The sequence below is a fragment of the Patagioenas fasciata genome, chromosome 9 (assembly GCF_037038585.1).
Source record: "Patagioenas fasciata isolate bPatFas1 chromosome 9, bPatFas1.hap1, whole genome shotgun sequence".
Lineage (NCBI taxonomy): Eukaryota > Metazoa > Chordata > Aves > Columbiformes > Columbidae > Patagioenas > Patagioenas fasciata.
Genome location: NC_092528.1, coordinates 22,756,366 through 22,783,213, shown reverse-complemented (window position 1 = coordinate 22,783,213; position 26,848 = coordinate 22,756,366). Strand labels below are relative to the sequence as shown.

At 36.6% G+C, this 26,848-nt stretch overlaps 1 protein-coding gene across 11 annotated transcripts in view; it reads right to left on the bottom strand.

Moving 5' to 3' along the window:
* Nucleotides 1-26,848, bottom strand: part of ATP11B (ATPase phospholipid transporting 11B (putative)) — a 65,392-nt gene that overhangs the window by 15,547 nt on the left and 22,997 nt on the right. For 7 of the 11 annotated variants that reach the window (XM_065844176.2, XM_065844177.2, XM_065844178.2 and 4 more), the window contains 24 exons: nt 26,443-26,550; nt 26,146-26,274; nt 25,918-26,021; nt 25,366-25,413; nt 24,540-24,604; nt 23,889-23,970; nt 22,453-22,603; nt 19,626-19,823; nt 19,195-19,353; nt 18,728-18,900; nt 18,257-18,325; nt 17,224-17,297; nt 17,034-17,137; nt 16,707-16,888; nt 15,769-15,972; nt 15,348-15,501; nt 13,870-13,972; nt 12,276-12,421; nt 10,988-11,047; nt 10,571-10,698; nt 9,664-9,802; nt 6,191-6,256; nt 5,810-5,913; nt 5,003-5,168 (listed from right to left, as the gene is read on the bottom strand). In XM_065844176.2, coding sequence (XP_065700248.1) covers nt 5,003-5,168; nt 5,810-5,913; nt 6,191-6,256; nt 9,664-9,802; nt 10,571-10,698; nt 10,988-11,047; nt 12,276-12,421; nt 13,870-13,972; nt 15,348-15,501; nt 15,769-15,972; nt 16,707-16,888; nt 17,034-17,137; nt 17,224-17,297; nt 18,257-18,325; nt 18,728-18,900; nt 19,195-19,353; nt 19,626-19,823; nt 22,453-22,603; nt 23,889-23,970; nt 24,540-24,604; nt 25,366-25,413; nt 25,918-26,021; nt 26,146-26,274; nt 26,443-26,550 — 2,916 coding nt within the window. Of the gene's footprint in view, nt 1-1,080; nt 1,167-5,002; nt 5,169-5,809; nt 5,914-6,190; nt 6,257-9,663; nt 9,803-10,570; nt 10,699-10,987; nt 11,048-12,275; nt 12,422-13,869; nt 13,973-15,347; nt 15,502-15,768; nt 15,973-16,706; nt 16,889-17,033; nt 17,138-17,223; nt 17,298-18,256; nt 18,326-18,727; nt 18,901-19,194; nt 19,354-19,625; nt 19,824-22,452; nt 22,604-23,888; nt 23,971-24,539; nt 24,605-25,365; nt 25,414-25,917; nt 26,022-26,145; nt 26,275-26,442; nt 26,551-26,848 lie in introns of all 11 variants that reach the window. The other 4 variants (XM_065844175.2, XM_065844174.2, XM_071812598.1 and 1 more) reach the window with 1 other exon arrangement.

The window sequence follows — 26,848 nt, the reverse complement described above, 5'->3', positions numbered from 1 at the left end:
TTTTGCCTTGCAAAGGTGTAGCACACTCTCAGAGGAAATACAAAGCTTTTCTTCCCTACTGCCCCCCTTTAAAAGACCTGTTTGAATTAACCACTAAAAGCTCTCTGCTCGTGATTTATCACGTCAGCCTCCTGTCTCCCACTTTCCCTCAGTTAAACAAACGGCAATAAAGTCCCAAACATCTTGGTTGGTTGGTTCTCCTAGCACCTATTCACACATTTTTAAGCAACACGGAATCAGTTCTTTGCATAAATTCTTGTTACAGAAGTAGATAAAGGTGGGCTAAACCATCAAACAAGTTGAGACATTATTGGTGCATATGAATGTTTTAGTTTTACAAGAGAATCAGCATTTGACAGCATTTCATGTGCTGAACTCTGTATTTCAAGTGTTTCAGAATCGTAACAGTTCACCTACGTAGACACATGTACGCTTTGATCTTTTTTTGAATAATTTTCCAGGACTTTGTAGCCAAATGCGTTTAGGACTATGGATCTATACACATTGAAAACAAACAACACTCACTTTAGAGATGCACAAAACAAACACAAAAAGCCTTAGCCACGCAAGTATAGGTACACACCCAAACTTAAAACATTTTCTGCTCTTTTAACACAAGTGAAAGCAAATTAAAATTGGCAAACAACTTGCAAGAAATTGCTGCCTGAAATACGTGGACCTTCCTGACATGGCCTTATGAAGCTGAAATTATCCAACATGCAAAAAGCACTGTTAATTTTGATCACACAGAAATTAAAAGCATTATAACCATGCTAGAAACTCTAATTATTTTTAAATGGATGCAAATAAAGAGCTAGATCTGTATTCTGAAAGTTGAGCATCATGCTAGGGATGTTTTTTCCTGAAAAAAAAGCACGTCCAACACATGCTACTTAGGAGAAGCATTTGGCTCAAAAACACAGAGCAAAGCCAAGAAATAACCAAACCGAATGTATCTGCACTACAGGTATTGCCCTCTCAACCCACTAACGTTCATGCCTCTTCCCATCTCTCTCGGCACTGGTTAGTTCACCTTCAGCATGCATAAGAGTTGATGAGGAACTGTCCCTCCTACTCTACCTAATTTTGCTCAGCTGATTCCTTGCCCTGGACAATGGCTGCAGTGCGATGAACTCGTCACTTAAAGCAACTCTGTTGGAGTACATCTACAATTGGACAGAGAAGGGATGGAACATACATGTCAGTAAATAGCAGCAGTAATTTTCTAAGAGAAAGACACAGGACAAGACATTGTTATTTCAGTGGAATACACATCATATACAGAACACACGCCTGGTACCTTCAGGACAGCTCACTTGGTTTGTGTTTGGTAGGACCATCCTTAAATGTACCTTAGCTTACACACTGAGAAAAAAGGCCTATACACTTTTACATCTGTACTTTACCAGACACTTTTATTCAGTATTACCTTCTCCCCTCAATAGTGCTGTGATTTATATTTACCCAAAGATTTACATTTTGCTTTAGATTTATCTTACTGTCAGTTTCCTCCTATATGGTTCTGTAACAGACTTAATAGTCAGAAATTACCCAGAAGCTACTTCAGGGCAATAGACCTAAGTCAAACATAATAAGATAGATTTTCTTTAAGGCCAGCAAAAAAACCTTGGAACACCGGAAAAAAAAACCGAAATGACATACATGTACCGTAAGTGCATTAAGGAAGGTAAAGTTAAGCAAATTCAGCCCTCTAGAGAAGTCAACTTATGCTTGCCTGTCAAATTTTTAATATACTGACTTCCCAAAATGGAACAGACATCATTTTTTAAGTTGTTGTAACGGAACAATATTTACATTTAAAAGCTTATCTTCAGCAGTATTTCTCATGTGCTTCTCTCTCACACCAGTTACATATAACACCTAACTGGTCCGAGAGAGATTGACTGTTGATGCTATGACCTTATACTAAAATAACCCAAAACCAAACAGATATAAAATGAAGTTCCTTATATACTAAGCAGAGTAAGGCAGACGGCTGCAGATACGGTGAATTCAGAACACTATATGATAGAGTAGCTTGCGCAACTGCCATGCTCTTAGTTTCTGAAAAAGTAAAACAACAGAGGGAAGCATTTTGAGATGAGAAACCTGTGTTCTGCTCACTGTTCCAGGGAATGCTTTAGAATTTAAGTGACAGCAGACAGAAACAAATAACTTAGATAGCTGTGATTTCAAAAATCAGTGATCAGTTCATGTAACAATTTATCCTGCCTTGATAAAAACTAAACTTTTTCTTTTCCCAATATACAAATACATTTAGTCATACGATTAAAAACTTATAATTAAAAATATTTAGTAAACAGAGGGTGCACCTACACTTTAAAAAACACATTTAAAAGGGGAATATACAGTTTCATATTCACTATTCTGATGACTTTCACAGAAAATTCCTTAGCATTTAGGACAAAGAAATTCTCCAAACTCATTCTGTCTGAAAGTCAGAGTCCTCTCCTCTGCTTTGAAACAGAAAGCAAAATATTTTCTAGAAACTTTAAACAAATGTAATGAGTTATAATTGTGAAACAAGCATTCTGTCACTTCTTGACAATAAATGTGCTAAGCTGGTCACCTGTTCATCTTCACTTAAGTCTATACTTCCTCACTACAAGAACAGACGAAATTCCATGGGGCTGATTATCTCGTAACAGTTTAAACCTCAAGAAAGGAACAGACAAGTGCCTCCTTCTTGCAAATATATTTTAAACTATGATTTCACACAGAGAAACCACTGAATGCCTGCTGGTCAAATCAGATTTTAGGTACCTCAGCTTTGCAGAATCAGGAATTAAGTGTTTTCAGAAGACAGTTTTTGGTAAACATAGACCCTAATGAATGCTGACACTGTCAAATGACAAAGTAGAATAGGAATAAGGGGGAAAAAAAAGTCTATTTAATAGAGATCCATAATGCAAAATCCCCATGGCTATGAATCAAGCTATAGCCACAGGACAGGTGTTCAGACATTCACCAAGATTCCTTCTTAAAAATAAGAAGTCTGACTGCGTCCTTCATGACACAACTGTAATGGAAACAAACTGAACTTGGAAATTCTTAAGGACTGATTCAGAAAGCAAGATAATGCAACAAGAAGTATATGGGTAAAGCCAGAGGAAAAATGATGTAGGCTTTTTGGTTTTTAATTCAACATGAGAAACCTCAATAACACCACTGATACACTGCTGAACAGAAACAGGTGATGTACAGGAAGGAAGGAAAGAGAATGGTTTGATAAATATTGCCACTCGTTTTTGAAGGAAAAAAAGATAAGTATCATTACCTATAGAATTTTTCATAAATCAAGACCCTTTAATCCAAAAAATGCAATAACATGCAATCAAGAGTCTTATCTGGTCTAGTTGAACAGTTTTCTGAAAGTCAATATTTACCCTGGCTTTTAGCTACTCAATTCCAAGACTGGAAAAAGCAGCTGATATTGCAGAAAAGGGACTAAAGGGATACTATGGCTAGCAATAGCTTTGTCAGTGTGATGTTGATCCTAGGCAAATTAAGAGAATGTCTCACATGTTTGTTTGTTTGTTTTAAACACATTAGAAGGGTAATATAATTTAAGTAAATCAACATGCACTTCCATCAAAATAATTACAAGGCTGGATGCTAAAGGTAACAGCAGAAATGTAACCCAGTTCAGAGTTCTGTGTGGCACGCAGTTCGGTGTAATTTAGATTAAGCAGCCAGGATACTGTAACATCAATATGGGACACAAACGGACTAAAAATTGCTAACATGTTGCAGAACATAACTGTATATGGGATATCTTCGTCAACTGGATTCCTTATTCACTTTTGCTTTTTTTTTATTGGCCCTATGCTATTTGACCTCTCATCGATGCTCTGGAAGAGACCAACAGAATCACTTGCAGATCAGAAAAAGGTGCAGAAGATAACAGGCTACTGGTCTCTATTATTCTGTGAACTGAATACAGCTGGGGGATTCATTAGTTCCGTAGTTAGCACTGATATATGCTGTAGTAGAATACTGTGCCCACTGGTTAAATTCAAACTTCAGATGAGGTTGAAGAATGGTGAAGAATACAGGAGAAACACAAGAATGATTGAAAGACTGGAAAAATAACTTTTTGACAATAGATGCAAGTCCAATCTACATATCAGTGAGAAAATTAATTTGAGCGCAAACCTAACCGTGAATAAAAAAAAAAAACCCACAAACATTAATAGAAGGCTTTTCAGTTTAGCAGAAGAAGTATAAGATAAAATGCTGAAAACCTCAACCAGAGACAGTAACTATTGCAAGAGTGGGTCAGGATGACTTCTCCATAACTGTCACTAAACGGAAGAAAAACCTCAATCATAGATGAGATATTTACCTAGAAGACAGGCTAATTTCAACAGAATGATTCCAAGGAGATTTTATAACCTGTGTCAGGCTAAAGGGGGATTCTATCATCACAGCGTATCTTCAGACCTCTTCTATGAACTTGTGAAAATGCCACCTTTAATTACATAATCAACAATCAAATATATGGCATGTGATATGATCAAGATTTAAGAAACACTAATTAAAACAAATCCTACTAAAGTAATTTAAAAAAATGTTTGCTTTCATCACTTTTTAAGAACTATTCAGTGCCAATGACAGTTGAAAGGAGAGCTTCTAGTACCTAGACAAAAAGCAGTACAAAAATGTGTAGTATGATCCTCTCATACAGTTGCAAGCTGAGATGCAAAAGACTGAGTGACCCCTTTATAAATAATTCTACCATTATTATTGTCAATTACTTAAACATAAATGTTATTTCTTTGTAAAATGGTGTCCTCATTTTTCTAATTTTAAATTAACAATTATCTGTCTTTTGAAATGAGAACACTTTTGTGCACTAAACATAACAGTAACGTAAGAGGATAACTAAACAGCACAGGAAAGTAATTAGTTTACAAGACAGGTTTTAACAAATGTGTTCTCTTAACTATTGATCAAGTTGGATACAAAACCATAACATTACCTGAGCTTTTTCAGTACTTGTTGGTTGTAGATGTCTGTACAGCACTTTCTTCACAACATCGATAAACAAACAAGCAACTACTATGAGGATTATGGCAAACCAAGCAGAACCACTTGACAACAGTTGAACAAATACAAAGTACATGTCCTGGGTATGTAAAAATGGCCTGAAAAGTTAAAAGAAGTGGCAGTTACTAAAAGTAACTTATAGAAACAAAAGTACAGCACAGGCAGGTTCAAGAGTATCTTATTTTACATCAAGCATAAGTCTCTCAGGATGCAGCGTTACAACCCCATGGTGCCCGTGAAGACATCCAGCAAACTGCTGGACCTGATCTGCAAAGAAACTCCGGGGAAGGAGGGCAAACTTCAGAGGGAAACATTCTGGTTCAGTTTTACATAGTATTGCAGGAATTCTATCACCACCCTATCCCTCCAGGGCCCCAAAATGCAAGCAAAATGATATCAAATGATATCTTCAAACTCCAGTGTCTTCACTCCTGTTGCAAACATTTACCTATTAGATAGCATCTTAGGCAATCTTTCTACTTTACAAAACAAAAACGCCTTTGTAGTCACAGGCTGTCAGAGACAAGTAGTGGCTGTCCCTGAGCACAGGACAGCTTAGAGCATTGCTCAAGTTTCTAAAAGAACCACTAAAATTCAGTGACCATTATAGGTTTAAAATCTATTTTCTGACACCCGTCACAAAATTCAGAGCAAGATGGTAGAACATAATACTCCAGTATTTTTTCATAGTTTCATCTATTCTATATGCTATGGAGAGGAAAAAAAAAGAATTACTCACCAGATAATTCCCCCATAAAACAAGGAGAATATGAAATAAAATACGATGGATCCCCAAGTTACAAAATGGTTTATCCATGTCCAGAAGTGCGTTTCTAGTGCCATCTAAAACAAAGGTAACTTCAATGAAGTTTTTGCCCCCACTTGACAGGAAACGATAAATACTGGTCTGAACGTACTTATTAACTTCCCACTCAAACATTAAATATTGTAACACACAAAAACTACTAAAAACAATTTTCACCATCACCAACATCAAACATAAAAATCACCCATCTGGAATCCTCTAGAATCAATTACTTCTGTGTAACTTTTGAATCAATTTAAAATTGTTGTTCTGTTACATATCTAAACACAGGGAGTAATAAGTACAATATCATACCTTCATTGTAACAGTTATAACCATAACCGTGAAGACCAAAGTACCAAATGTCCAGTTTCCAAACATCTGAGAAAACAGCAAGGCAAAAATCATGGAAGAAAAAAATCAGTTAAGAGCATTCATGGTAAGTTAGATTCTTCTCAAGTCAGCTACACTAATGAAACAAGTCTGTGGACATAAGCTTGTGACAACTAATCATTGCCAAAAAGAAGGAGATACAACACAAACTACCAGAAAAAAAATACAGCTTATGCTAAGAGCAAAAGTAACAATGCACAAGTCATCTTTCCTCTTGGTTCAAACCAAATCATCACGAAAGCTACATGGAGTACAAAGAAAGTCCACAACAGTAACATGAAATGATAGGAAAATGAAGATATCAATGTTATCAATTAAGTATAAGCATCCAGTAGAAAGTAAATACTGTGTGGAAGGTATTCACTTCAACATTAATGCAAAACACTTTGAGTTTAAACATCTCCAGATCGTTTTCAACATGCAGCATCACTTGAAAGTTCACTTTTTACCCCAAGCACAATTCTACAATTCAAAAATAATGGTGCCATTGTATTTTTCAAAGAAAATTCTAAGGAAAAGACACTTTATTTCAAGGCTGATAAACACAAAATTAAGCTTCACTTCTAAAATGCTGTTCTCTGTCACTTTTGTGTTATCTTGCCCATGTATATTCAACTATCAAAACTCTGAACAAGTTCTACAACAATAAAATCTCAGCTCTGACAATGAAGCAGGGATGCTGAGTTTGTAACCTATCTACACACATGCTACTCAGACACACTGCCATTCTACACCAGGTCCAACTGCTCTGCTCTTGTGAGCAGTCTGGGTGCTGAATCCAAAGACATAGCTGTTTCGGAGCTATTGTTGCCACTGACACACTGCACAACGACCAAACCCTCAACTCCGTATTTACTGTTATCAAACTAAGCAAGCAAGGAGGAAGGTACCACATGCAGACAGGCAATCACAGTCACCCCAGAGCTGATTTGTTAGTACAGCACAGCGGCACGGAACTGGGATTCACACAGTTGTAGTTCTTGTTACAGAGCTCTGACAAAAAAAAATCCCTACAGCCTGATGATAGATCTCACAACTGCTTTTGTCATCGTTATACAAGGTACAGAATTGAGGCAGCCATGAGTCTGGATTTACTTATAATTTTAAAGATCTTTGTTATAACACATCTTCTGAAGCCTTCTATTTACTTTTCACAGCGACAATGTTTAACAAGCAACATGCTTGCTGGTAACCGCCGCAATGATAATCTTAAAGGAAAATTGGACTCCTGCTCCGGAGTGACCTATGAAAGAAAGTGTCTTTGCTAACACCGCTCTCAATGGTCACAGAGCTACAATGCAAAATGTGAACAGGTTCTTGCCACCATTTTATTTTTGAACACATTTACACTGTGGATGCTGCATCCTTTAACCCTGTGAAGTAACAGATACAATATTTTGTATCTCCTCCTTTTCTAAGCTCTTACCATTTGCCTGTTAGGTTTCAATATCTGACGACATGCACAGCATGGAAAAGGGGGGAGAAAAAAGAACTAGAAGATCAAGTTGTTGCACAATGTGTCAAGGTAAGCCTAACAAACCACCAGCATTAACAAATTATTTACAATCTCTTCTGCTTTGCTCCAAACTGAGAACCTGGAATGAAAACATGAGGCCTGGCACCAGCACTACCCTGTACCACACACGTGCAAGGGCAGCGATCACCTCCTGAGGACTTCTTGCAAGAAAGCAGCTCGGCAGTACATGAGTTTCTCTGGCCCTTAACTTCGGCTTCTTCAGGCACATGTTAAATTTGCAACATAATTTATGCACCACAGATGTTTTACTGCAACACACAGTTCTACCAGTTCCAATAACCGTCTTTTAGCAAACACAGAGAGGTAGAGAGTAACTCCAAATAAAATGTAAGGCTTTTTAAAGTCACATCAGAGAAAACATGAGAAGCCAAAGGGCATCTGAAAGATTTATTTCCAGTATGCTCATTTACTAAATATATTTTTAAAATCTTCAGGTTAGTTGATACAAGAAACCATTAAGAGAACCTTCTCCATAAAGTCTACATTAACACACTGGTCTAGACTTAGAGAAATCAATCTGTTCCCCAAACTACACATTTGCTACTAAATACAATGAAAAAATTCTGTTCCTGCCCTGTGGATGTTTACTAAGCAATTCTGAAGTGAGGCGCTTTGACAACTGAGACAGATGCACAGAAACGCACGCATTCATAATGTAAAATTCCTTGGTCAGAAGACTACTAAAGGTCCTTCACCAGTTCACAAGAACTTCAAAGTCACACAGCTTTTAACAAATGATCAGAGAGGACAAACTCATACCTCAGTGGTAAGAGACATTTGAGTCTAAAGCTATTTTAACATTCTTATCAAACTTCTCATGATGAAACAGGTCCCCCAGCTCTACCTTCATTGCTCCTTTCTGCAGGGATGCCAACCACCCATTCACATGCTCTCCAATTTGGGTCACTCAAGACAACTCTAGCTGTTCTCTATACACTGCTCTATGGAAACCCTTTTTTTGGCTAAACTTCCCAAGCTCATGCCCACTGTGAATAGAGCTTGATGCTAATTTTGTACATTGGGCCAGAACTTGCAACCCTACTAAGCACCACAGGAGAAGCAGTGAGTGCTTCATGTCAGTAGTAAGAATGGTTTAGTGGGAGAAGTAAATGTATTTATGCATCACTACCCATAACTGCTTTATGAAAGGAAAAAAATCAGTATCTAAACTGGGTTAACTAACTCAGAACTGGGGAAAATGAGGACACAGACTTGCAATGGTTTTATCTAAGCTTTAGAGCTTTTTCTACATGATTATTCCTGTTAACTGTAACATCTTTAAAACACAAAGTGTCAAATTAGCGTTTATTTCATTAAGTTATTGTCTTAAAAAAACATTTACTGAATAAAAAGTATAATTTTAAAAGCAGCTTGCTGCACTTAATTTTTAAAAATTCAGAGTAATTAAAATAATAGATTTTCAGGAGAAACTTTTAAGATTTTTGGCAACGTTCAGATTCAAGCCTAATTTTATAACAGATAATAAAGAGAAGCCATTGTTTGACACTGTAATTAAGTCCTATTCCAAATGAGTTTTGAATGAGTCAACATAGATTCTCATTTACTGAAGTTACGACATATGATTCTGACAAACACAGCATACAGAGTTTAAGACAACCATAAATATCTTGAAAGATATGTTCTTCATGGACATATGCTTTCTGACAACGTCTTACAGTTTCCATACTAAGAAATGTTACTCTTGATGATTTGCCAATATTTGTGTGTGCTCTCTTTGGTAATTATGTTGTTCATAAAGATAAGAAAATCTTGGACTTTTCTGACACAAGAGGATTTTAAAAGAAAAAAGAAATATCACCCAAAATACAGTGGCAGAATAATTCTTATGATATTGTACCTGGCCATTTCCCAGCAGAGAAGTGTCTTCTCCCATTAGAAGATAGGAGCCATAAAAGAAAACAAATGCATGAAAGAAGCCCAAGACGGTCCAGTAAAGAAATGGTTTAAACCCCAGATGGGCATTTTTACTGATGTCTCTGCAGAAATAAAACAGATTAGGGACTTAGATTGGCTTTATATAACCTATCAGCTATTGACATTCCATGACTGCTACTGCTTTGAATAAATGTAACTTTCGACTGCACCAAGATACATTTAACAAATGCTGACATCTGAAAAAAAAATACATAAGTTATGGGCAAAAAAAGAGCTTTGAGCTCTCACGATTTGCCTCTGCTTTATGCAGAGATCACCAATGGCAAGGGTTTCGAGTGGGTCAAATTCAGAATAGCACAAACTAGAATTCTTCTCCCTCGAGGTGGAATTGCAAGAGGAAATAAAAACCAGATCTCCTAATACTTGCCCTTTGTCCTGCTTAAAGGACCTTTAAGAAAAGAGAAACATCTAAGAGACACCTCTTTTTTACAAAAATACATACTTTTTTCTCCAAAAAGTAGTATGCAATGCAACATGTTACCACTGGGAGGACATCTAATTCTACAGGAACTCACTTCCTCTCTTAGTAAAGCATTTTTTGGTGATGATTCCCCTCACCACACAGTGTCCTAGTTTTTCATTTGTGTGTCTGAGCAGTTTTCACCTCCTCTTAAAATATTCATATTAATTAACTTCTGGTTGAAAACCACGCAGCTGCAGTTCATCCTCATCAAGGTAGTCACTAAAAATTGCATAAATTACAGATAAAAATACTGCAGGAATGCAGAATAGCAAGTTCAGACTTCTGCAGACGCCACTGTTGTTCTAAATGATGTGCTACTGTGACGATATATGTAAAATATACATACCGATAGAGCACAGGTTTACTCTGTAATACATGCGGATGCACATGCTGTTCAAAAAGACTGTACACAAGGACGGGCAAGGAAGTGAAACAAATATTGTACAAAGTCAGGTATACACTGTCATAGAGCGTCTGAAAATGGAAACAAAAAATATTCTGAGTCTTGTAAAGAAAATGTAGCTTATATTTAATAAAACTAGCACATAAACAGCAGCAAAAATCGTTAATCATGTGAATTTACTAGTCAGGAAAAAACCTGTATACACATAACCATCTAGTAACATCCAGCTATCAAATACAGAAAATGAAGCTGTAAGTGTAAAATCCATGCTGCTCCTGTGTAGTTCTTTCCCATTTTTTTAGTTATTTACCCTGAGTGTTTCATACACATTTACCAAGATGTAAGGCATCCAATACTTACTTGTTGTGAAAACAAACAGAAGAACTGATATAAAAATTGTGGTGTAATAAAGCACACATTCTGAAAAAAACAAGTTAAGGAAATAGTTAATCCTCAGTACATGCCTCACAAACCTAAAAGCAAGAAAACTCTTAGAAGCTGGCAAAAGTGTTCATGGAGAGTGTAAGGCATTTCAGAATTTTATTAATATTTGGCAAAGTGAAGCAATACGCTTTGCTTGAAAGCACATTTTGTTTGTCCTTTGGGACAATGAGCATGAAAAATATAAATTTAATTATACGTGCTTGATGAACACATCTCATGGGAGTACAAGTAGTATTAAAGGAGGAAAAATCCATCATTTTCCCCTCAGTTTCTTTTTAAAAGTTTCTTTGCAAAATAGTTCAGACATTTCATTCAAGAAAGCCTGTTCCCTGCTCATGTGAAACTTTTGCAAGGCAGTAGCCAACATACAAACCAAAACCAGAAAGCAAAACCTAACACCATGCTGTCGTCTTTAAATGAAAGCAAACAATACAAGATAAAAAGTGGCCTGGTGGTCAATGCCAGAATCTCAGATAAATTTCAAGTAACATAGTGAATTTTGGCTTCTTATCAAAACTGACAATCAGGTTTAAAAAAAAAAAGTTACTAGCATTTCAAACACGCCAGCCCAGGACTGAGCTCCCAGGCCCATTTCCCCACTCCTCCCTCTTGCATTTTGCTTGAGCTCGCCCTGCTGCTCCACGCCCACAGCTCCCCGAGAGGCACTGGGGATTAGGTGGTCCCTGGTGCTTCCTTCCTTTCCAGCATTTCACCTCAGGATTTCTTAAGTCAATGCTAGGACTTAAGTTTTCTTAAGGTGAGCTTGCTGGCAAAGAGTATGCTCTATCCCCATACACCTTTGTTGGCCCTTCCCTTCCCCAGCTACTTCCCATGCTTCTTGTTCATTTTAAGAAAGATGAATGGATATTGTTCACATTAAATCAAAAAGGTTATACTTTTACATCTTGTTAAAAACTTTCAAGCTAGTAACACTGCTTTCAGAGCGCAAACAAGTCTGTCACTCAGCCTAGGCAAACTTATTGTGGTATTTAAAACCTATTTCTAGGTGGAAGTATTGGACAATTTCACAGTTAAACTACTGCATTTGGTTGTAAAATATAAAACAGAAAAGCCCAGAAAACATGTTTGAACAGAGATATTCAACCTATTCCAAACAAAAAATGTCAGATCTGAAATAAATTTCTTGTTGGGAAAAGGTTACACATTTTTCTGTGAACTTCACTGGTACTCTTTGAAGACTTACCTTATAAAAAAAGTACTGTACAAGGGTTGCTATTCTAATATAGTAAAAATGCCCATGAACAAAAAGCAACTTGGAGAGGAATTTAAACCGTGCTATTGCATAGTCACTGTTTCTAACAGCTTGTCTTCCTTCCTTGCCCATGATTCCTGTAATATTTGGGAAACAAAACAGAAAACAGGTTAAACAATATGAAAAGTAAAGTTTCAAAAACCCAGCAATATGTGCCTGAAGCTACAGTTCTGGTTTCCTGCACTTCAGCGTTACAAAGACTTAAGTAACTTTCAGTTCCAAAAGGTATTATTCCTGACAGTTACAATGAAAGGAAACATTTTATGCTGATCCAATTAAAGAAAAAATAATTTTTAAAAATACTACTTCTGTAAGGTATGCTTAGGAAAAGATTTCTGGGAAGACATAGAAATAATAACACTCATACAAAACCAAAATTCCCGAACCAAGGAAATCATTATCAATCTATCATCAATTATCAATTTGCTTAGTATGTTTTACTTCAGAGACGTTTTTCTTGCTGGGAAGAACCTATGACCGATAATCTGATGGGCTGACAATGCTTGTTGCAGCTGAACACAAATTTATTTCTAAATACTATTTTTAAGATTAGGATAAGCACAGACAGAGAACACAAATTGCTCTTTTACAGGAGAAAAGTGGCTCAGGATTCCTGAAAACCAGACACTTAAAAGTGCTGTTTGCTTTTGTAAAAAATACAGTAAGATTCAGTTAGTTGACCAATTAGCTGTAGAATAAAGCATCATCTGCTATTGGCCTTTAACCCTTTCAAGAAGGCTATACTCATGGTCTTAAAAATCATGGCCACACGATTTACACAATAAACATTCCACAAACCTTTTTAATCACACAGGGTGACAGACTGAATATCCTGATATACCACTACCTTAAGCAAGAACCTTAATCATTTACTATTGCAGCAAAGTCGGTAAAGAGCAAAACACTACATAATGGGTACCAATTCAGTTATGTATCTGTTTTGGTTTGTCCTCAGTTATATAACACAGCAGAAAAAAATGAGGTCCTGGCCTTATATAAACAGGGAAACATAAACAGAGAAAACTATCAAGCTTAGCTGCAAATCAATAACAGTCTCTCAAGAGATACAATGAAAGCCTTCTCCTCAAAGACAAACTAAAACTCCATTTCTATGGTGATACAGACGTGGTGCAAACAGCGGCAGTTTAGCACAAAGAAAGTTTTAAATGTCAAGTTTTCTGTGTAAACTTAGAACCCGACAAAGTCTGAAGTTCCAGATATCCACTTTTAACAGCTGAAGCAGAGTACTTCTGAGATGTATTTCTAAGCTGTACTTCAGAGTACTTCTAAGCTGGACCTCTGTCTATTGGTAGACTACACAATAAACCTAAGACTTCTGAAAGCAAACAGCTCAAGATTTTAAATTTCACTAAAAATCTGCTACAACAAACAACTCAGATTAACACCCTGTCATTCATGAGTTAAAAACCTTAGTTTATCTGTTTATAAACACTATTCATGATCTAATCCTCTATTAAAATTGGCATCCTATTTGCCTTTATCTCTCCTGACAAAAGTGAATTACCTATGCCAACATGTGCTTCTTGTATCATGCTCACATCATTAGCACCATCACCGATCGCTAATGTTATAGGTTTCTCTGGAGATGTTTTTAACAGTCGCACTACCTAGAAAAAAAACAAAAGGGCAGAAAATTTCTTGGATTAGACAGTCTGCCTACAAACCATGCCACTAATTCACAAGTATCTTAGTTACCTACCTGTAAATATAATCAATATGTTTATGAACGTGCAGGCTTGGGTAAAAAACATCTTTGGTATATCACATATACATATTCATTGATACTTTAGAAAAGCTGCTTGCTTTGGAGTACAAGTCTTATTTAAATATTATGCCTGCCTTGAGCTTATTTTGCTGTTATTACTGTTATTTCAGCTCAAAGAGTGTACACGAAGTGGGCACATCCAACAAATTGTCTCATAGAAGTTACAAACAACTGCCTTTTAACATTTTATTGAAGCTAATATTATACCAAGTTTTATACACAGTTGAACAGTTTTATAATGAAGTGATTCTAAAGACTGGGTTCAAAGTCTGGCTAAATGTCGGAAGCAGAAAAAGCGACCTCAAAACAGGTCACTTACCCTGCAGTAAAAGAGGCTGCCCTCTTTTGCACATCTAGTAGCTCACATCAGGGTTTTCTAGTGCTTTAAGGTAAAAACACGTCTTTTTCCTTTTCTTTTTGACATGGTGTAAAAATAGAATGCCCAACAGTGTCCTTTCAGAGGTTTAGTATTACTGGAAATACAGGCAAAAAGCCTTTAAAGCATATAGATAAGCTAAAAGTGTAATAAACTTTAAAATCCTCCAATAGAGGTATACAATTGACTATTAGTCAAAAAAAAAAAAAAAGGAAGAGAAGTATAAAATGAAGGGAGAAAAATTCAAAAGGAAAGAATAAATAGTATAGCTCTTCAGAGGCTAGCTTTCTAGGGCAAAAAAAAATAAATCACTGAATAGGAATTTGAATTTTACCTGACCTGTATTTGAGTAAAATTAAGTACATGTGAAAGAAAAATGGTCTTAGAAGAGATCATTAAGGCAAACCTCCTCTGGAGACGAAGCCTCAGCTTCCCTTCCCTTCTTCTTCCTCCTCACACTTGGCTATCTTTTAAATCTTTAGAGGAACAAATTTTTTCCCTACAGCTTCATGAATTTTCAATTTGGCTTTTTTGTTGTGAGGAGTGATGGAAAAGGCAATACAAAAGCATGCTGGTGATCAGGATAGCTACTGCCTTAAGAACACTCAAGAAGTTGATTAAAGATTACCCATTTTCTTGCACAGTGGCAGCATTTTGACTCCACACGCTCGCAAATTTTCACAAGTGCATGTAGCAACGTCTGAGCAAACTGCTCCAGATCAACCAAATTTAACAAGGATGCAAAAGTCACACAAAAGGTCAGGCAAACAAAGCAGTTCCAGAAGTCCTCGCCTCCTTGAAGCATGATAAAAATACAAGACAGTCCCGATTATATTCTCACCTTTGCTTTCTGAAGGGGTGCCATGCGACAGCACAACACTGCAGAGCAGCTTTTGCAAACTTCCATGAACAGTTTTTCATGTTCCCTGAGTGCAAGAGAGAGGCTGGTCCCATCCACAACCAGTCCATGCTGGATAACATGGTCTTCCTTTATTCTATTCAGGGACAAAAAAAGTTGGCTATCAGTGTGACAGGAACATTTAAATTTTGTTATGAACTATGCAGTTGCCCATCAATTGACAAAGAAGTTCGCCTGTTAGACAGACTGCTTCTTCAAGTCTGTTATTGAATTAATAAATAATTTTTTAAAAGGCAACTTCATGTGTTTGGCACATACATCAAAGAGATTGTCGTAAAATTTGAAAATAGAAGAAAACCAAACTAAGATCATCACTGAGATAATGACATCTCATGTATTTTACCTCTTGGCTAGCTGCCTCAGTTGTTCTGCGCATGTGCTGTCTGACTTGTGTTGTACAAGCTCAAGGATGTTCATGGTTCTATGGAAGTGTCCACATGATAAACTGACACTAACAGCCGTTTCATGCTTATCTCCAGTGAGTACCCACACTTTGATACCAGCCAACCTGAGTGCTTCTATCGTTTCTTGGACTTTGTCCTGCAGTCTAGAAACAAGAAAATCCTTAAATAATCAGTCAAACACTTAACATAGAGCTCACACTGTAACTCCACGTTACTCCTGTAACCCCACCGTCACAACGATTTAAAACTGCATTTCCAAAGTCACATGTATTTTCAGAGAAACACAGCCTGGCAGATGACATTCTGTCACCAGCAATAAAACAAAGGCCTTGATGAAAAAAACCCTGAACTTCAATCCTGATAAGTGATCAAAAACTCGTTATAAGCATATCTTAATCTAAATTAGGCACCATTACTGCATCTGAGAAGCTTTAAAACTGTCCACAGTAATTACTATCTACTCTGGTGCATGAAAAGCTTTTAAGTGTTCCATCTGTACACTCCAATGTACAATCCACCCTCTGACTTACAGAACACACACCACGCAAGCAGAATGCTTTGTAAAGCAGCTTTATGTAGAAGTTTTCCCTAGGAATGAGCAACTACCCCAAATATTTACTGCCATTATTCTGTTTCACATACATTAAATCTCTCTTGATGAAGCACAGTGTATGTCATCATCATTAAGACAAACTCAGTGGGTACAACACGAGTTTTGAATGCTCCTCAAGCCAAAGAGTGGTAAGCATACTGAACAAGAACAGCACAGAACTTTTGCTCGTGGCAGGACAGTTTTTCATGGCACACATCATATTTCAGCTATAAATCCTAAATTCTCTATTTTTTGAGGGTAGTTAGCAGAAACTCCATTGCATACTTGTCTTCTACTCCTGTAGCCCCGAGTAATTCCAGATCCCTTTCTATGAAGTTGAACACATCTGCTAATCTTTCTTCCCGTTGTTGTAAGGCAGTCCTGGCCTCATGAAGGCGTTTGCCAATTTCTTGATAATCCTCAGGTGTGAATCTTCTGTACGCTACACACAAAGTTCTTAGTCCTTTCTGTGAGAAAAGAAAAGATTATGTTCAAAATAGACAAGATTCTGATCCAACAAGAATGTGTCACCTAGAGTTTTTTCCCTTCAAGTCACAGAATCTGTACCAGAATAACTGTCCTCCCATCAGCTGGGCAACCATACACACTTACCAAAGCAAATTCATCCACATGTATCCTTGTTTTGTCTATTTCTCCACTCTTACTGCGAGGAAGAATGGAAGATTCTGCTCCCTTTGTGAATAAAAGCTTTTCCCCTAAAAAGTAAAAGAGAAGAGAAATTAATACTACACACTATTGAAGAAGTTCTCAACTGCAGCTTGTGCAACTTCTGATCACTTACCTGAGGGACTCTCTACAATGACGCTCATTCGTCTGCGATTTGGATCAAACTCCAAAACATGAAGCAATTTATACCTATATTTTGTGTTTTAATAAAAGAAGGAAGGGAAAGAAAACATTTTTAGAAACAAATTTCTAAAGACAATTACTTATAGATGCACCCTTACTGCACAGAACTTTCTCCAAAGTATCATTTTTATATAGAAACTCTAAAAGTAATGCTACCACTGTTACCAGTGTTTGTGCAATTGCTTGCTTTTCATCACTTTATATATACTTAATTATATTCTATAAGAATAAAAGGTTCTTCCATCAACAGGAACAATTTTCTGAACACTATCTTTACACCTGAAGATTACAATTGGCTCTCACCTAGTCCTTTATCCTTCTATCATTACCTTCCAGCATAAATCTGAAAACTACATTTTGTTTCTAACACTTGTAACCAATCTACACAGTCAAATAAGAATGTATGTTCCCTGATAACTGGACTATATTTTGTTGTGTTACCACTAGCTTAGAAAATTAATTTTAGACATTTAAGTTTTAAAGTACTGCCAACTACCTTACACAGATCATATGGATAAAAGGTGTTATGACATATCACAGATACATAGTTATCAACAGCACTTCTACTCATTTTGAGAAAGCTTAAAATATGTAATTAGGTCATTCATACATGAGACTGATTTTGGGAATTTCTAGAGCTGAAAGCACAAAATTTTAAGACTTGAATAAGTTTTACAGTTTTACAATTTTAGTACAGTCTCAACCTTTGAGGAATGGGCAAAGATCTAACCTGTTACAATACACACCTACATAGCATAACTCAGACAAAATTCTCGCATCTCCCTTTCCATTGGTAAGGAATAAGATGCAAGTTGTCTTGAAAACATTGAGGGGAAAGCATTAAAAAGAGCATGGTGTGGAAAGGCAAGGTTTTCTTATGAACAGAGAGGATAAAGAGGAGAACATTATATTAATCTTCACTACTGACATATCCTTCAAAAGAAACAAGGAATAAAAATTAATACTTTTCTGGTTTTCCGAGACTTTTTACTTCCATACTGTCCCCACTAGTTCCAGTAAATACCACTCCAACTCTAAAAGGAAAAGAAAATATACATTTAATCATCACTTTAGACAAAATGTCTGTTTATTGCTGGGAGGAGAGAAGACAAGGAAAAAAAGAGAGACTTTTATAACCCATTACTGCTACCTGTTTCTAGAGAAAACTAAGAATGCTCACTGTCAACAGGATTTTAACAGGAGCATACTCTGTCGACTACAATTTCTCAAGGATTTCCGGAAGTATTTTAAACAACCACTTTATAATATGCCTGGGCTTTTGTGTATTTTATTTTTGTATGTTTTCATAGTAAACTGACAGTGCCAGGTCATTGGCTGTAAAGCCTTTCTGAGCAATTTTTAAGGTTGTTTTACCATCAATTGCTCCCCCCCAGTAAGCAATTTCCACATCAGATAGGTTTGGCAGTACAACTCACCGGCTTGCAGCTTCAACTAAAGCTTTCTCATCCGGTGAAGAAGCATAATACTCCAATGGGGCTGCTATTCCATTGGCATGCCAGGGACCATCAGCACCATCTGTCTGATCTGCATTGATCTGCACTGTATGACAAAGACAAACTGCTTTCAAGAAGAGTTCTTCCTCTTTCATCTATAAGAAAGAGAAAACTTCATTTGTAACATTTACATATTAACCCTGTTTTGAACATTTTAATAAAAAACATGTTTTTACTTAAAAATCTGCCAAGTATTCCATGTTAAATAATCACGTCTCAACATGTTCAACAAATATTATTTGTTCAGTAACACTTTATTAAGTGCTTCAACCTATACAGAAATTCTGATTTTAATTTTTATTTTTTTAATGCTAATGCTAGAAGAATATTTCTCTGAAATAAAACACTTTCTATGTAGGATGCCTAATGAAGGAAAAAGAAAGTCTTACCAAACTATGCCTATTTCCATCTGGAGAATCTTCAGAAAACCCCTCTGGAGTTAGTTTCCCATTGACCTCTTGGTACTTTATGCCATTAATGGAGCACTCCCGAAACTGCATCTCATTTTCAGTTAATGTACCAGTTTTGTCTGTAAACACATACTCTACCTTTTGTAAAATAAAACAAAAAACAGACTTGGAGTTGCATGTATTTGTTAGAAGAAAATGAAACAATCTCAACTCACACTCTTCATCGCTCACGTTTTTTTGACCATGTAAAAATTTTAATTTCTGCCATCAAATATTTATACCTTATTTGTAAATTAATCAGAAATCAAAGCAAAACCAGTAAAAAGTCTTCAGTACTTAATTTTAATATTAGAACAGAAGTAAAAAATAGAAGGTAAAAAAGAAGAAACTATGTATTTTTTTTACTTTACCTGTCCTAGTTCCTCATTGAGGTCTGAAGTATTTACTTGTGCTCTCTGGTTCGTTTCTTCATGATAGAGGTCAAGATCCCAGCCAATGAAAAAAGATCCAAGAAATTTCTGCATCTCAACAGTCACATAAAGTGAAATAGGTATGATAAAATTGTAAAGTACCAGAAAAGCAAGAAAATCTGAAATGAATCTCAGAATCTACAAAAGAAAAAGAGAAAATATAAAGATTACTGCAGCGGTTAGGTGAAACGTGGCTACTTAGTTACATTTCAATACGCATGAAAAATCACAAAGTGATAGAGCCGGAGGAGAACAAGTCCCATGTACACGGGAGAGAGACAACACACACCTGACAAAGCAGGCGCTCCCAGGCTGCCCCAGTAACGCACCTTCAGACTGATGCACAAAGATTGCCTTCAGCTATCACTGGATGTTTCACTTCTCAGATTCATTAATTTTTGTCCTTTCTACTCAATCTGTCAGGAGGGCTGCCAATTAATATTCAATCCTGTGGTGACTGTGTTTTCAAATAGATCTCTTGAAAGAGCTGAGTCTGAAAAAACTAAAGCGTTCCCCATTTCATCAGGCAGCCACAGGTCTTTCTAAGGAATAAATGGTAAATGCAAACAACTGATATTGGGTGTTGCCAGAGGAATCTGTAAGTATTCTGCATTGGTTAAGGACAGCAGAGCTACAGGAGGCTTCCTGTCCACCGGCATTCCCCAGTGACGTGGGTGATCCAGACCACACGACAAGACTGTGTGTGGATTTCAATGACACAGGCTTCCTTTGTGCCTCTTCAAATCACTGTGTTCGACATATACGCTTCAGGTAAACAGCTACATAATAGGATAGAAATTTCTCTTTATTAGGTATGACAATTTTAACAAACTCTGAAATGCAACATTACAGTCTCTTTGAAGTCTCTTTTCAAATTGGACAATAAACTCAATATCTAAATTGTACTTCGGGAAGACTCTCAACAATACTTGAATATTGAGTAAAGGAGATTACAGATGAAAAAAATTGGGACATCTCTTTCAACTCTGCCAGATACTTGTGTAGGAGATGTTTTGGACAAAGGGAGTATAAAAGTAGCCAACAGTTTGCAAAGCTAAATAATGTCTGTTCTTCCTAATTAGGGAGTGTTGCTGTAATTACTTAATAAGTCAGTACCAAGAAATAAGGTCTCTGACAAAAACTCAGGAATTTCGGCATGAGATCTTCCAAACTAAACCAAAAAAGATAAAGATTTAGAGCAGTAATTCATATAAAAGAAGACATACTGAGAAGTGGCAATTACTAAGGTTAGCATGTTTCTTCAAGCACGATTGAAAAAACAACCTGCACAACACAGGACCGATGAACATGGAAAGCACTCCAAGGAAGGATGTCAGCAGATAGAAAAATGCAAAGCAAGTTGTGAAAGAAAACAAGGGAGAGAGACAAACAAAGACATGATAGGAGAGCTACACTGCAGAAATACAGATGGTTCTCTATGCTCCTGAAGGCAAAGGTAAAGAAATTGAAAGACTGAGTGAGTACTTATCCCAGTTCTATTCAGAACTGAAAAGGTGTCACAGGCTGGTCTAACCTACATAGCAACTACTTCAAATTAAAGGGGAGCCAAGAATTCACTTGACTGAACACTTCAAAGAGGTTGAAGTGCATTAAGTGGGTGCAGGTACTAAAAATAGAAATCACTAAACAATTTGACAACTTTTAAATTCATTTAGTACTTTTCAACACTGACACTCTCCAATAAGGTTATTTTAGAATACATTAAAAAGTTTTTGATAACTTTAGTGATAAACTGAATTAATAATTTTAAATAAAGCACAGCATTGAGATAAACTTATTTTCTTGTTAAATGACAAAGACACTTTGCATTACAAGCTTCTGAGAAAGTTGAATGTTCTACTGAAATGCCAGTAAAATCTTAATTCTCCTTGAACCAAAGACATTCTCAAATTACTTCTTTCTCCATCCTGAACCACTACGTACTAACTGTAACCATCACTCTACTCGTGAAGAACAGAACTCCCCTGACTTGAGATGTGGACAGTTTTGCACAAATGGCACCTAGTGAGCACATTCAATTCTCAACTCTCTGGGAGATGGGGAGGGTGTGGTGGAGTGCAGGTGTTTAATATCTGACACCGCATCGCAGGGGAAACTGGATTTCCAGTTCTTCTGTACTTTGAAAATCCCCTCTACTTCTTAGAATCAGCTCCTGAACTGCTTTGGAAGAAGGCCGACTTCTACAGAAATCAAAAATTAAACAGAATGTAGAAAACACAGAGAATTATTAAAAAAAGACACTTCTCAGAACTGCAGACTTAAGGATCACTTCAAAGCTCCGCTCCAATCTCTACAGAAAAGTGAGAGGGCAAGCTGGAGCTTGAGCAAAATTACAGCCTTACAAAATTATCTGACCAATCTCAACATCACAGAACGCCCAAAATGCCTGAACTGTGAAATCACCGCAATGGAATGGGCACAAGAACAGCCATCCTCTTTTCCTTTAAGGAATGACAAAAGACACACAAAAGAAAAATAACTATAATAAGAACATCAAACATCAAAAATCTGTCCTAATGAAACCAAATATTTTCAAAAAGCTTGTTCTTTTCATAGAGGAAGAAAAAGTCCAACTAGTAACAGGGATATTTCTACACAGGGTGAGGCTACATAGCAGCACACTGACTTGCAAGTGGATCACGTGGTAGTTATACCTATATCCAAGAACAGAGACATAATAAATATCACATTCAGTATACAGCGGTTGAGGGTTTCTCAGATATGCAACTGGGTAGAGCTACATTACCTTACTGCTGTTTCTTTCATGTTCTGTTTTTCCATTATACCAAGGCTCATCCCATTTTTCTTCAGCTTGCCATGCATACTTTAAAATAGTACTCAGAATGGCTTCAAAGAGGAGGATTATTAGATAAATAATCAAAAATGAATTCATGGACCTACAACGAGGCAAAAAAGAAATGCGATTTCAGTTTATTCTACTTAATCTGTTGGCACACTGTGGTTACATGAATTGATCAAAAACTTAACATGTATCCTGTGTTTGATATGGATATAAAGTTTCTATGTGACAAGTAAGCAACAAGAATGAAAAGAAATCCTACATCTAAGTTATACTCTGTAATATGACGACTACATTAAGGTGCAAGAATACCCCAACAGCTGACTGGTGTCACACCTGTTGTCTAAGATTTTGGGGCCTGACTTATCCTTCTCTTCTTCCTTGAATATCTAGCAAGGCTATGAAGGCAGTCCAAATAACGACAGTGGAAATCCAAGGCTGCACCTTCTTCTTCAGTTAGAAGAGCACTATCATGTGCATCTGATTAATTAACCCAGGCCATGCTACACCAGGATATAGTCAAACTCGCCTCTATATTCTGCAACAGTAGACAGGTCATCTTTTTCCATCCCTTGCTGTGATGACTGACTTTTTCTTGTGCACTGTACAATTCTGCTTGTATCTGGCTATAGAAGAATAATCAATCCCAAGTTTGCAAAAGAAAGCCAGGAGGCTATCTCAGATTTTTTGGTAACTGGAACACAGGTAACACATCAGAACTCCTCTTCCTTTTAACATAATTCATGAGGTTCAACGTATAAATAAATCAATAATATAATATAGCAACACCTATCTCATAACTACAAGTAAGGATTTTTAAAACTGAGCCTGCGACTTGTACGAGAAGCAAGATTCATTGCAAAACATATCTGGATAGCCTATATCCTCTAGACTATGTGAAACAAAGCTGTTTTCCGTTATATCAAATACTATGGCTCGGGACAAAGATTTGTAAGCGATTAAGACCTCATTTCAGCCAATCTTCTTCAAAGGCGTGATGCAGTTTTACAGTAAAGGATGCAGAGAGCAGCAGAGGCTGGGACTGTTGCGAAAACGATCTCTGAGCGTTCAGTTCAAGCAGGATTTCACCTATCATTAAATAATCTCCACATCCCAAAAACAAACCTCCCAAACTAACTTCTTCTGCGTAGTCCTTTTTAAACTTGACTATTTCAACTTTGTATGCCACTGGAAGAATCAATAAAGGATGAAATATCAAGAAACGGATTTTATCTTTATAGCTTCCGACTGAAGGCAAAGCAATTACACTGTTTTCCCTTGCCTACAACCCAATGATGAGATCATCAGGGTTTTAAAGTTACTGAGGAAAGACTATGTTAAAACTCTACAAGTAAGATAAGGATATTAGAAAATAAACATACTTTTCTACTGCTGACCGTTTCTGAGATTTACTCTTGTAATTTAATGCCATCTTTGTCTCCATACCTGTATACACTGCAACACCTGGGAAGGAAGGGGAGGAAGGGGAAAAAAGAGTTATACTTTATTTTCTGCACATAGGCAATATGCAGAATTTTTAGATTTTAGAGACATGATAAAATCAAGAGGTGATACTACTTCTGTGTTTACTTCAGTACAATGATGAGATGGTATTTTGTAAGTATTTACAATATTCTGCTACAGTAAAATAGTCCTACTGAAGTAATTTTAACACTTACTAAAATGCTGTTCATTATTATGACTGTACTGCTCTTCAATATGTATTTTATGCAAATCAGAATAGTAAATCTCAGGAGAAAGTCTTGAACAATTAGTAACAGTAACAACAGTCATTTATCCATTGAAGTTGAGTTATTCCTTTATCAAACCACTTCAAATATTTTCACAGAGCAGAGCTGGAACTTTATATCCTTAGAGATTATTCAGCATAGCATCATTACTTTCATCTATAATCATTTCCCCTCAGGTAACAGTCAGCAAGATTATCACAATTTCTTCAGTGCAGATAAACCACAGTTCATCAACATGTTTTAAGAAAAGAATACTCTTTAAATATGTAGATGTCTACAAACCAAATATTTCTTTAGTGTTTTTTAATCTTGCTCCACGAAGTAGGAGACTTTCAGGCCCAAGAGGTCTAAAAAGAAACAGACATAGCAGCATTTAAAAATTGTTCTGTATTCTGTAGGACTAGTGAAATCCAGCTTCCTATGCAAAGTTGTCCTCTATCTCCCGTGAATTAGCACCACAACAACTCCAACCCTATCTGCACTTATGTCCATCTTCAATCCTCCTACCCCTTTACCACACCTCACCCACACATCTCTCCATTCCCTTTCATATCTTCCTTGGTCACTGCCAGACTCCCCCACCACTGGCCAATATCCCATAATTAGTGATTTCTATGCCAAGTGGCTGGTTCAGAGAGACCTGCAAGTTACTTGAGAAGCCAGCAGGTAAAAAAACCTGTTGAGTTCACAGTGCAACAGCAGCGCTATTTTTAGTTTGGAAGCACTTATCTTTACAGTCCAGGTAGTACAGTAGATTGAAATATATACTAAAAGCTACAAATTTGTAGCAGAGGCTTTATTAAAACAGACCGTTAACCAGATCAAGAAACATATTAAAAACCAAATAGCAATAAAGTTACCAGTCGATTACCAGCGCCTAAAAACTACCCCTTTCAGAACAGCCAAGCTTTCCAGAACTGTCCTATTAAATCTAAAAACCTGGGCAGTAATGAACTTACTTTCATTGATTTTTTTTCATCTCCATTTGAAGGATGCAGTAAAAATACCCCTCCCTTTTGTGTATGCAGCAGTAACTCTGTTTTGTGATGGTCTTGATTTTAACCACCTTCATCAATTCTAAACATTAATCTTACAAAATTTTACTTACCGTACGATTTCTTCAGTTTGTTGACTTATAGTTATTCTTCCAACAAATCTATGAAAGATGGCCATGTGTTAAAAACAGCTACGTAAAGACTCAAAAATGTAAAAGACTTAAATCCTCAGAATTAACATAAGCTTACAATAATTTGCTACATTTGAGTTAACTCCATTTAAAAATATCTACTATGTAGTACTGATATCTCCTGGCAGAACCTTATACAACTCTTTCTCCAACCTGCTCAGACTCACAGGCCATTTATTTTTTAAAATCTAGAAACAAGTTTACTGACTAGAACAAAAATGTACATGTCACAATTAAAATACAAGAGGAAAATATTATCCTATAATTTTGAGTTTACTACTGAAATACTCAAATTTAACTTGTCACTTGCAACTTTCATTAAGTACATATGTATAAACACTTATGCTAATTATTAAAACCTAAAATTTAAGCAGATGTCTGAAGCTATTTTAATCACAGCAAGACCCCTAACATTCATAATATTAAACACTTCATTTTGATTTAATTTTAAAATGTTTACTAGTAAAGTGATACCTGTACAGATCTGCTTCTGGCTGCTGACATTCTATAACAGCTACAAGTTTGTCCAGGTTGGCAACAGACTGTAACACTGCTGTTTCTGGGACTGCAACATGTGTCTGTAAAACAATGTCCATCAAGTTAATGACACAGGACTACCAGGCACAGGGGTTATTCCAATAGGCTGAAACACAAACGGGATCACAAATTAACTACGTTCTATTTCACAGCAGTAACCCAGACCTTAAGATTGGTCTCTCCATCCAAACTTGCAGTAGTAACATGGCATGAACCGTCGGCTCGATCAGATGACAGAAGCACCAGATCAACTGGAAAAGTCTCATCTTTGGCTACTCTGACAATGTCCCCCACCTAATGGATTGAACATAAAGGAGAAGTGTGCAAAGAGAGTTTTAAAAGAAAATTCATTTTAACATTGCTACTGAATGACGATGAAACAGGCCACAGCGATTAGTAGTGAAACAACAGCTTTAGCTATGCAATAGAAACACAATTTGCAATTAGTCCTTATGTACATACCCGAATGTTTTTAGATCTAGTTTTTACAAGGCCACCACTTCGAACAACATAAACTGGAGCACCATTTACTTCATTGTCTGCTTTATGTCGTAGCCAGTCCTCATAACCCTGTGGAAAACACATACAAATTTCCTTTTTAAGCAAGCAACCTATAAAGTATAACAAATATCTTCTAAGCAAATGCGCTTCAAATTACTTGTTGCATACCCTGAATACAGTTACTAACTTCTTGAGTTTCTACTACAGCTGCTACTTAAGAACCTGGGAAATGTCTTAATTTTAACTTACTTTACCCAATTAAGAGCAAATAAAGTAGCAAAAGTGGTGAAGAAAACTAGCAGTTCTGTGTTCTACCAAAACAGGCAGTGACATTTTCTGCAGATTATATGAACAAGTACTCATTTAA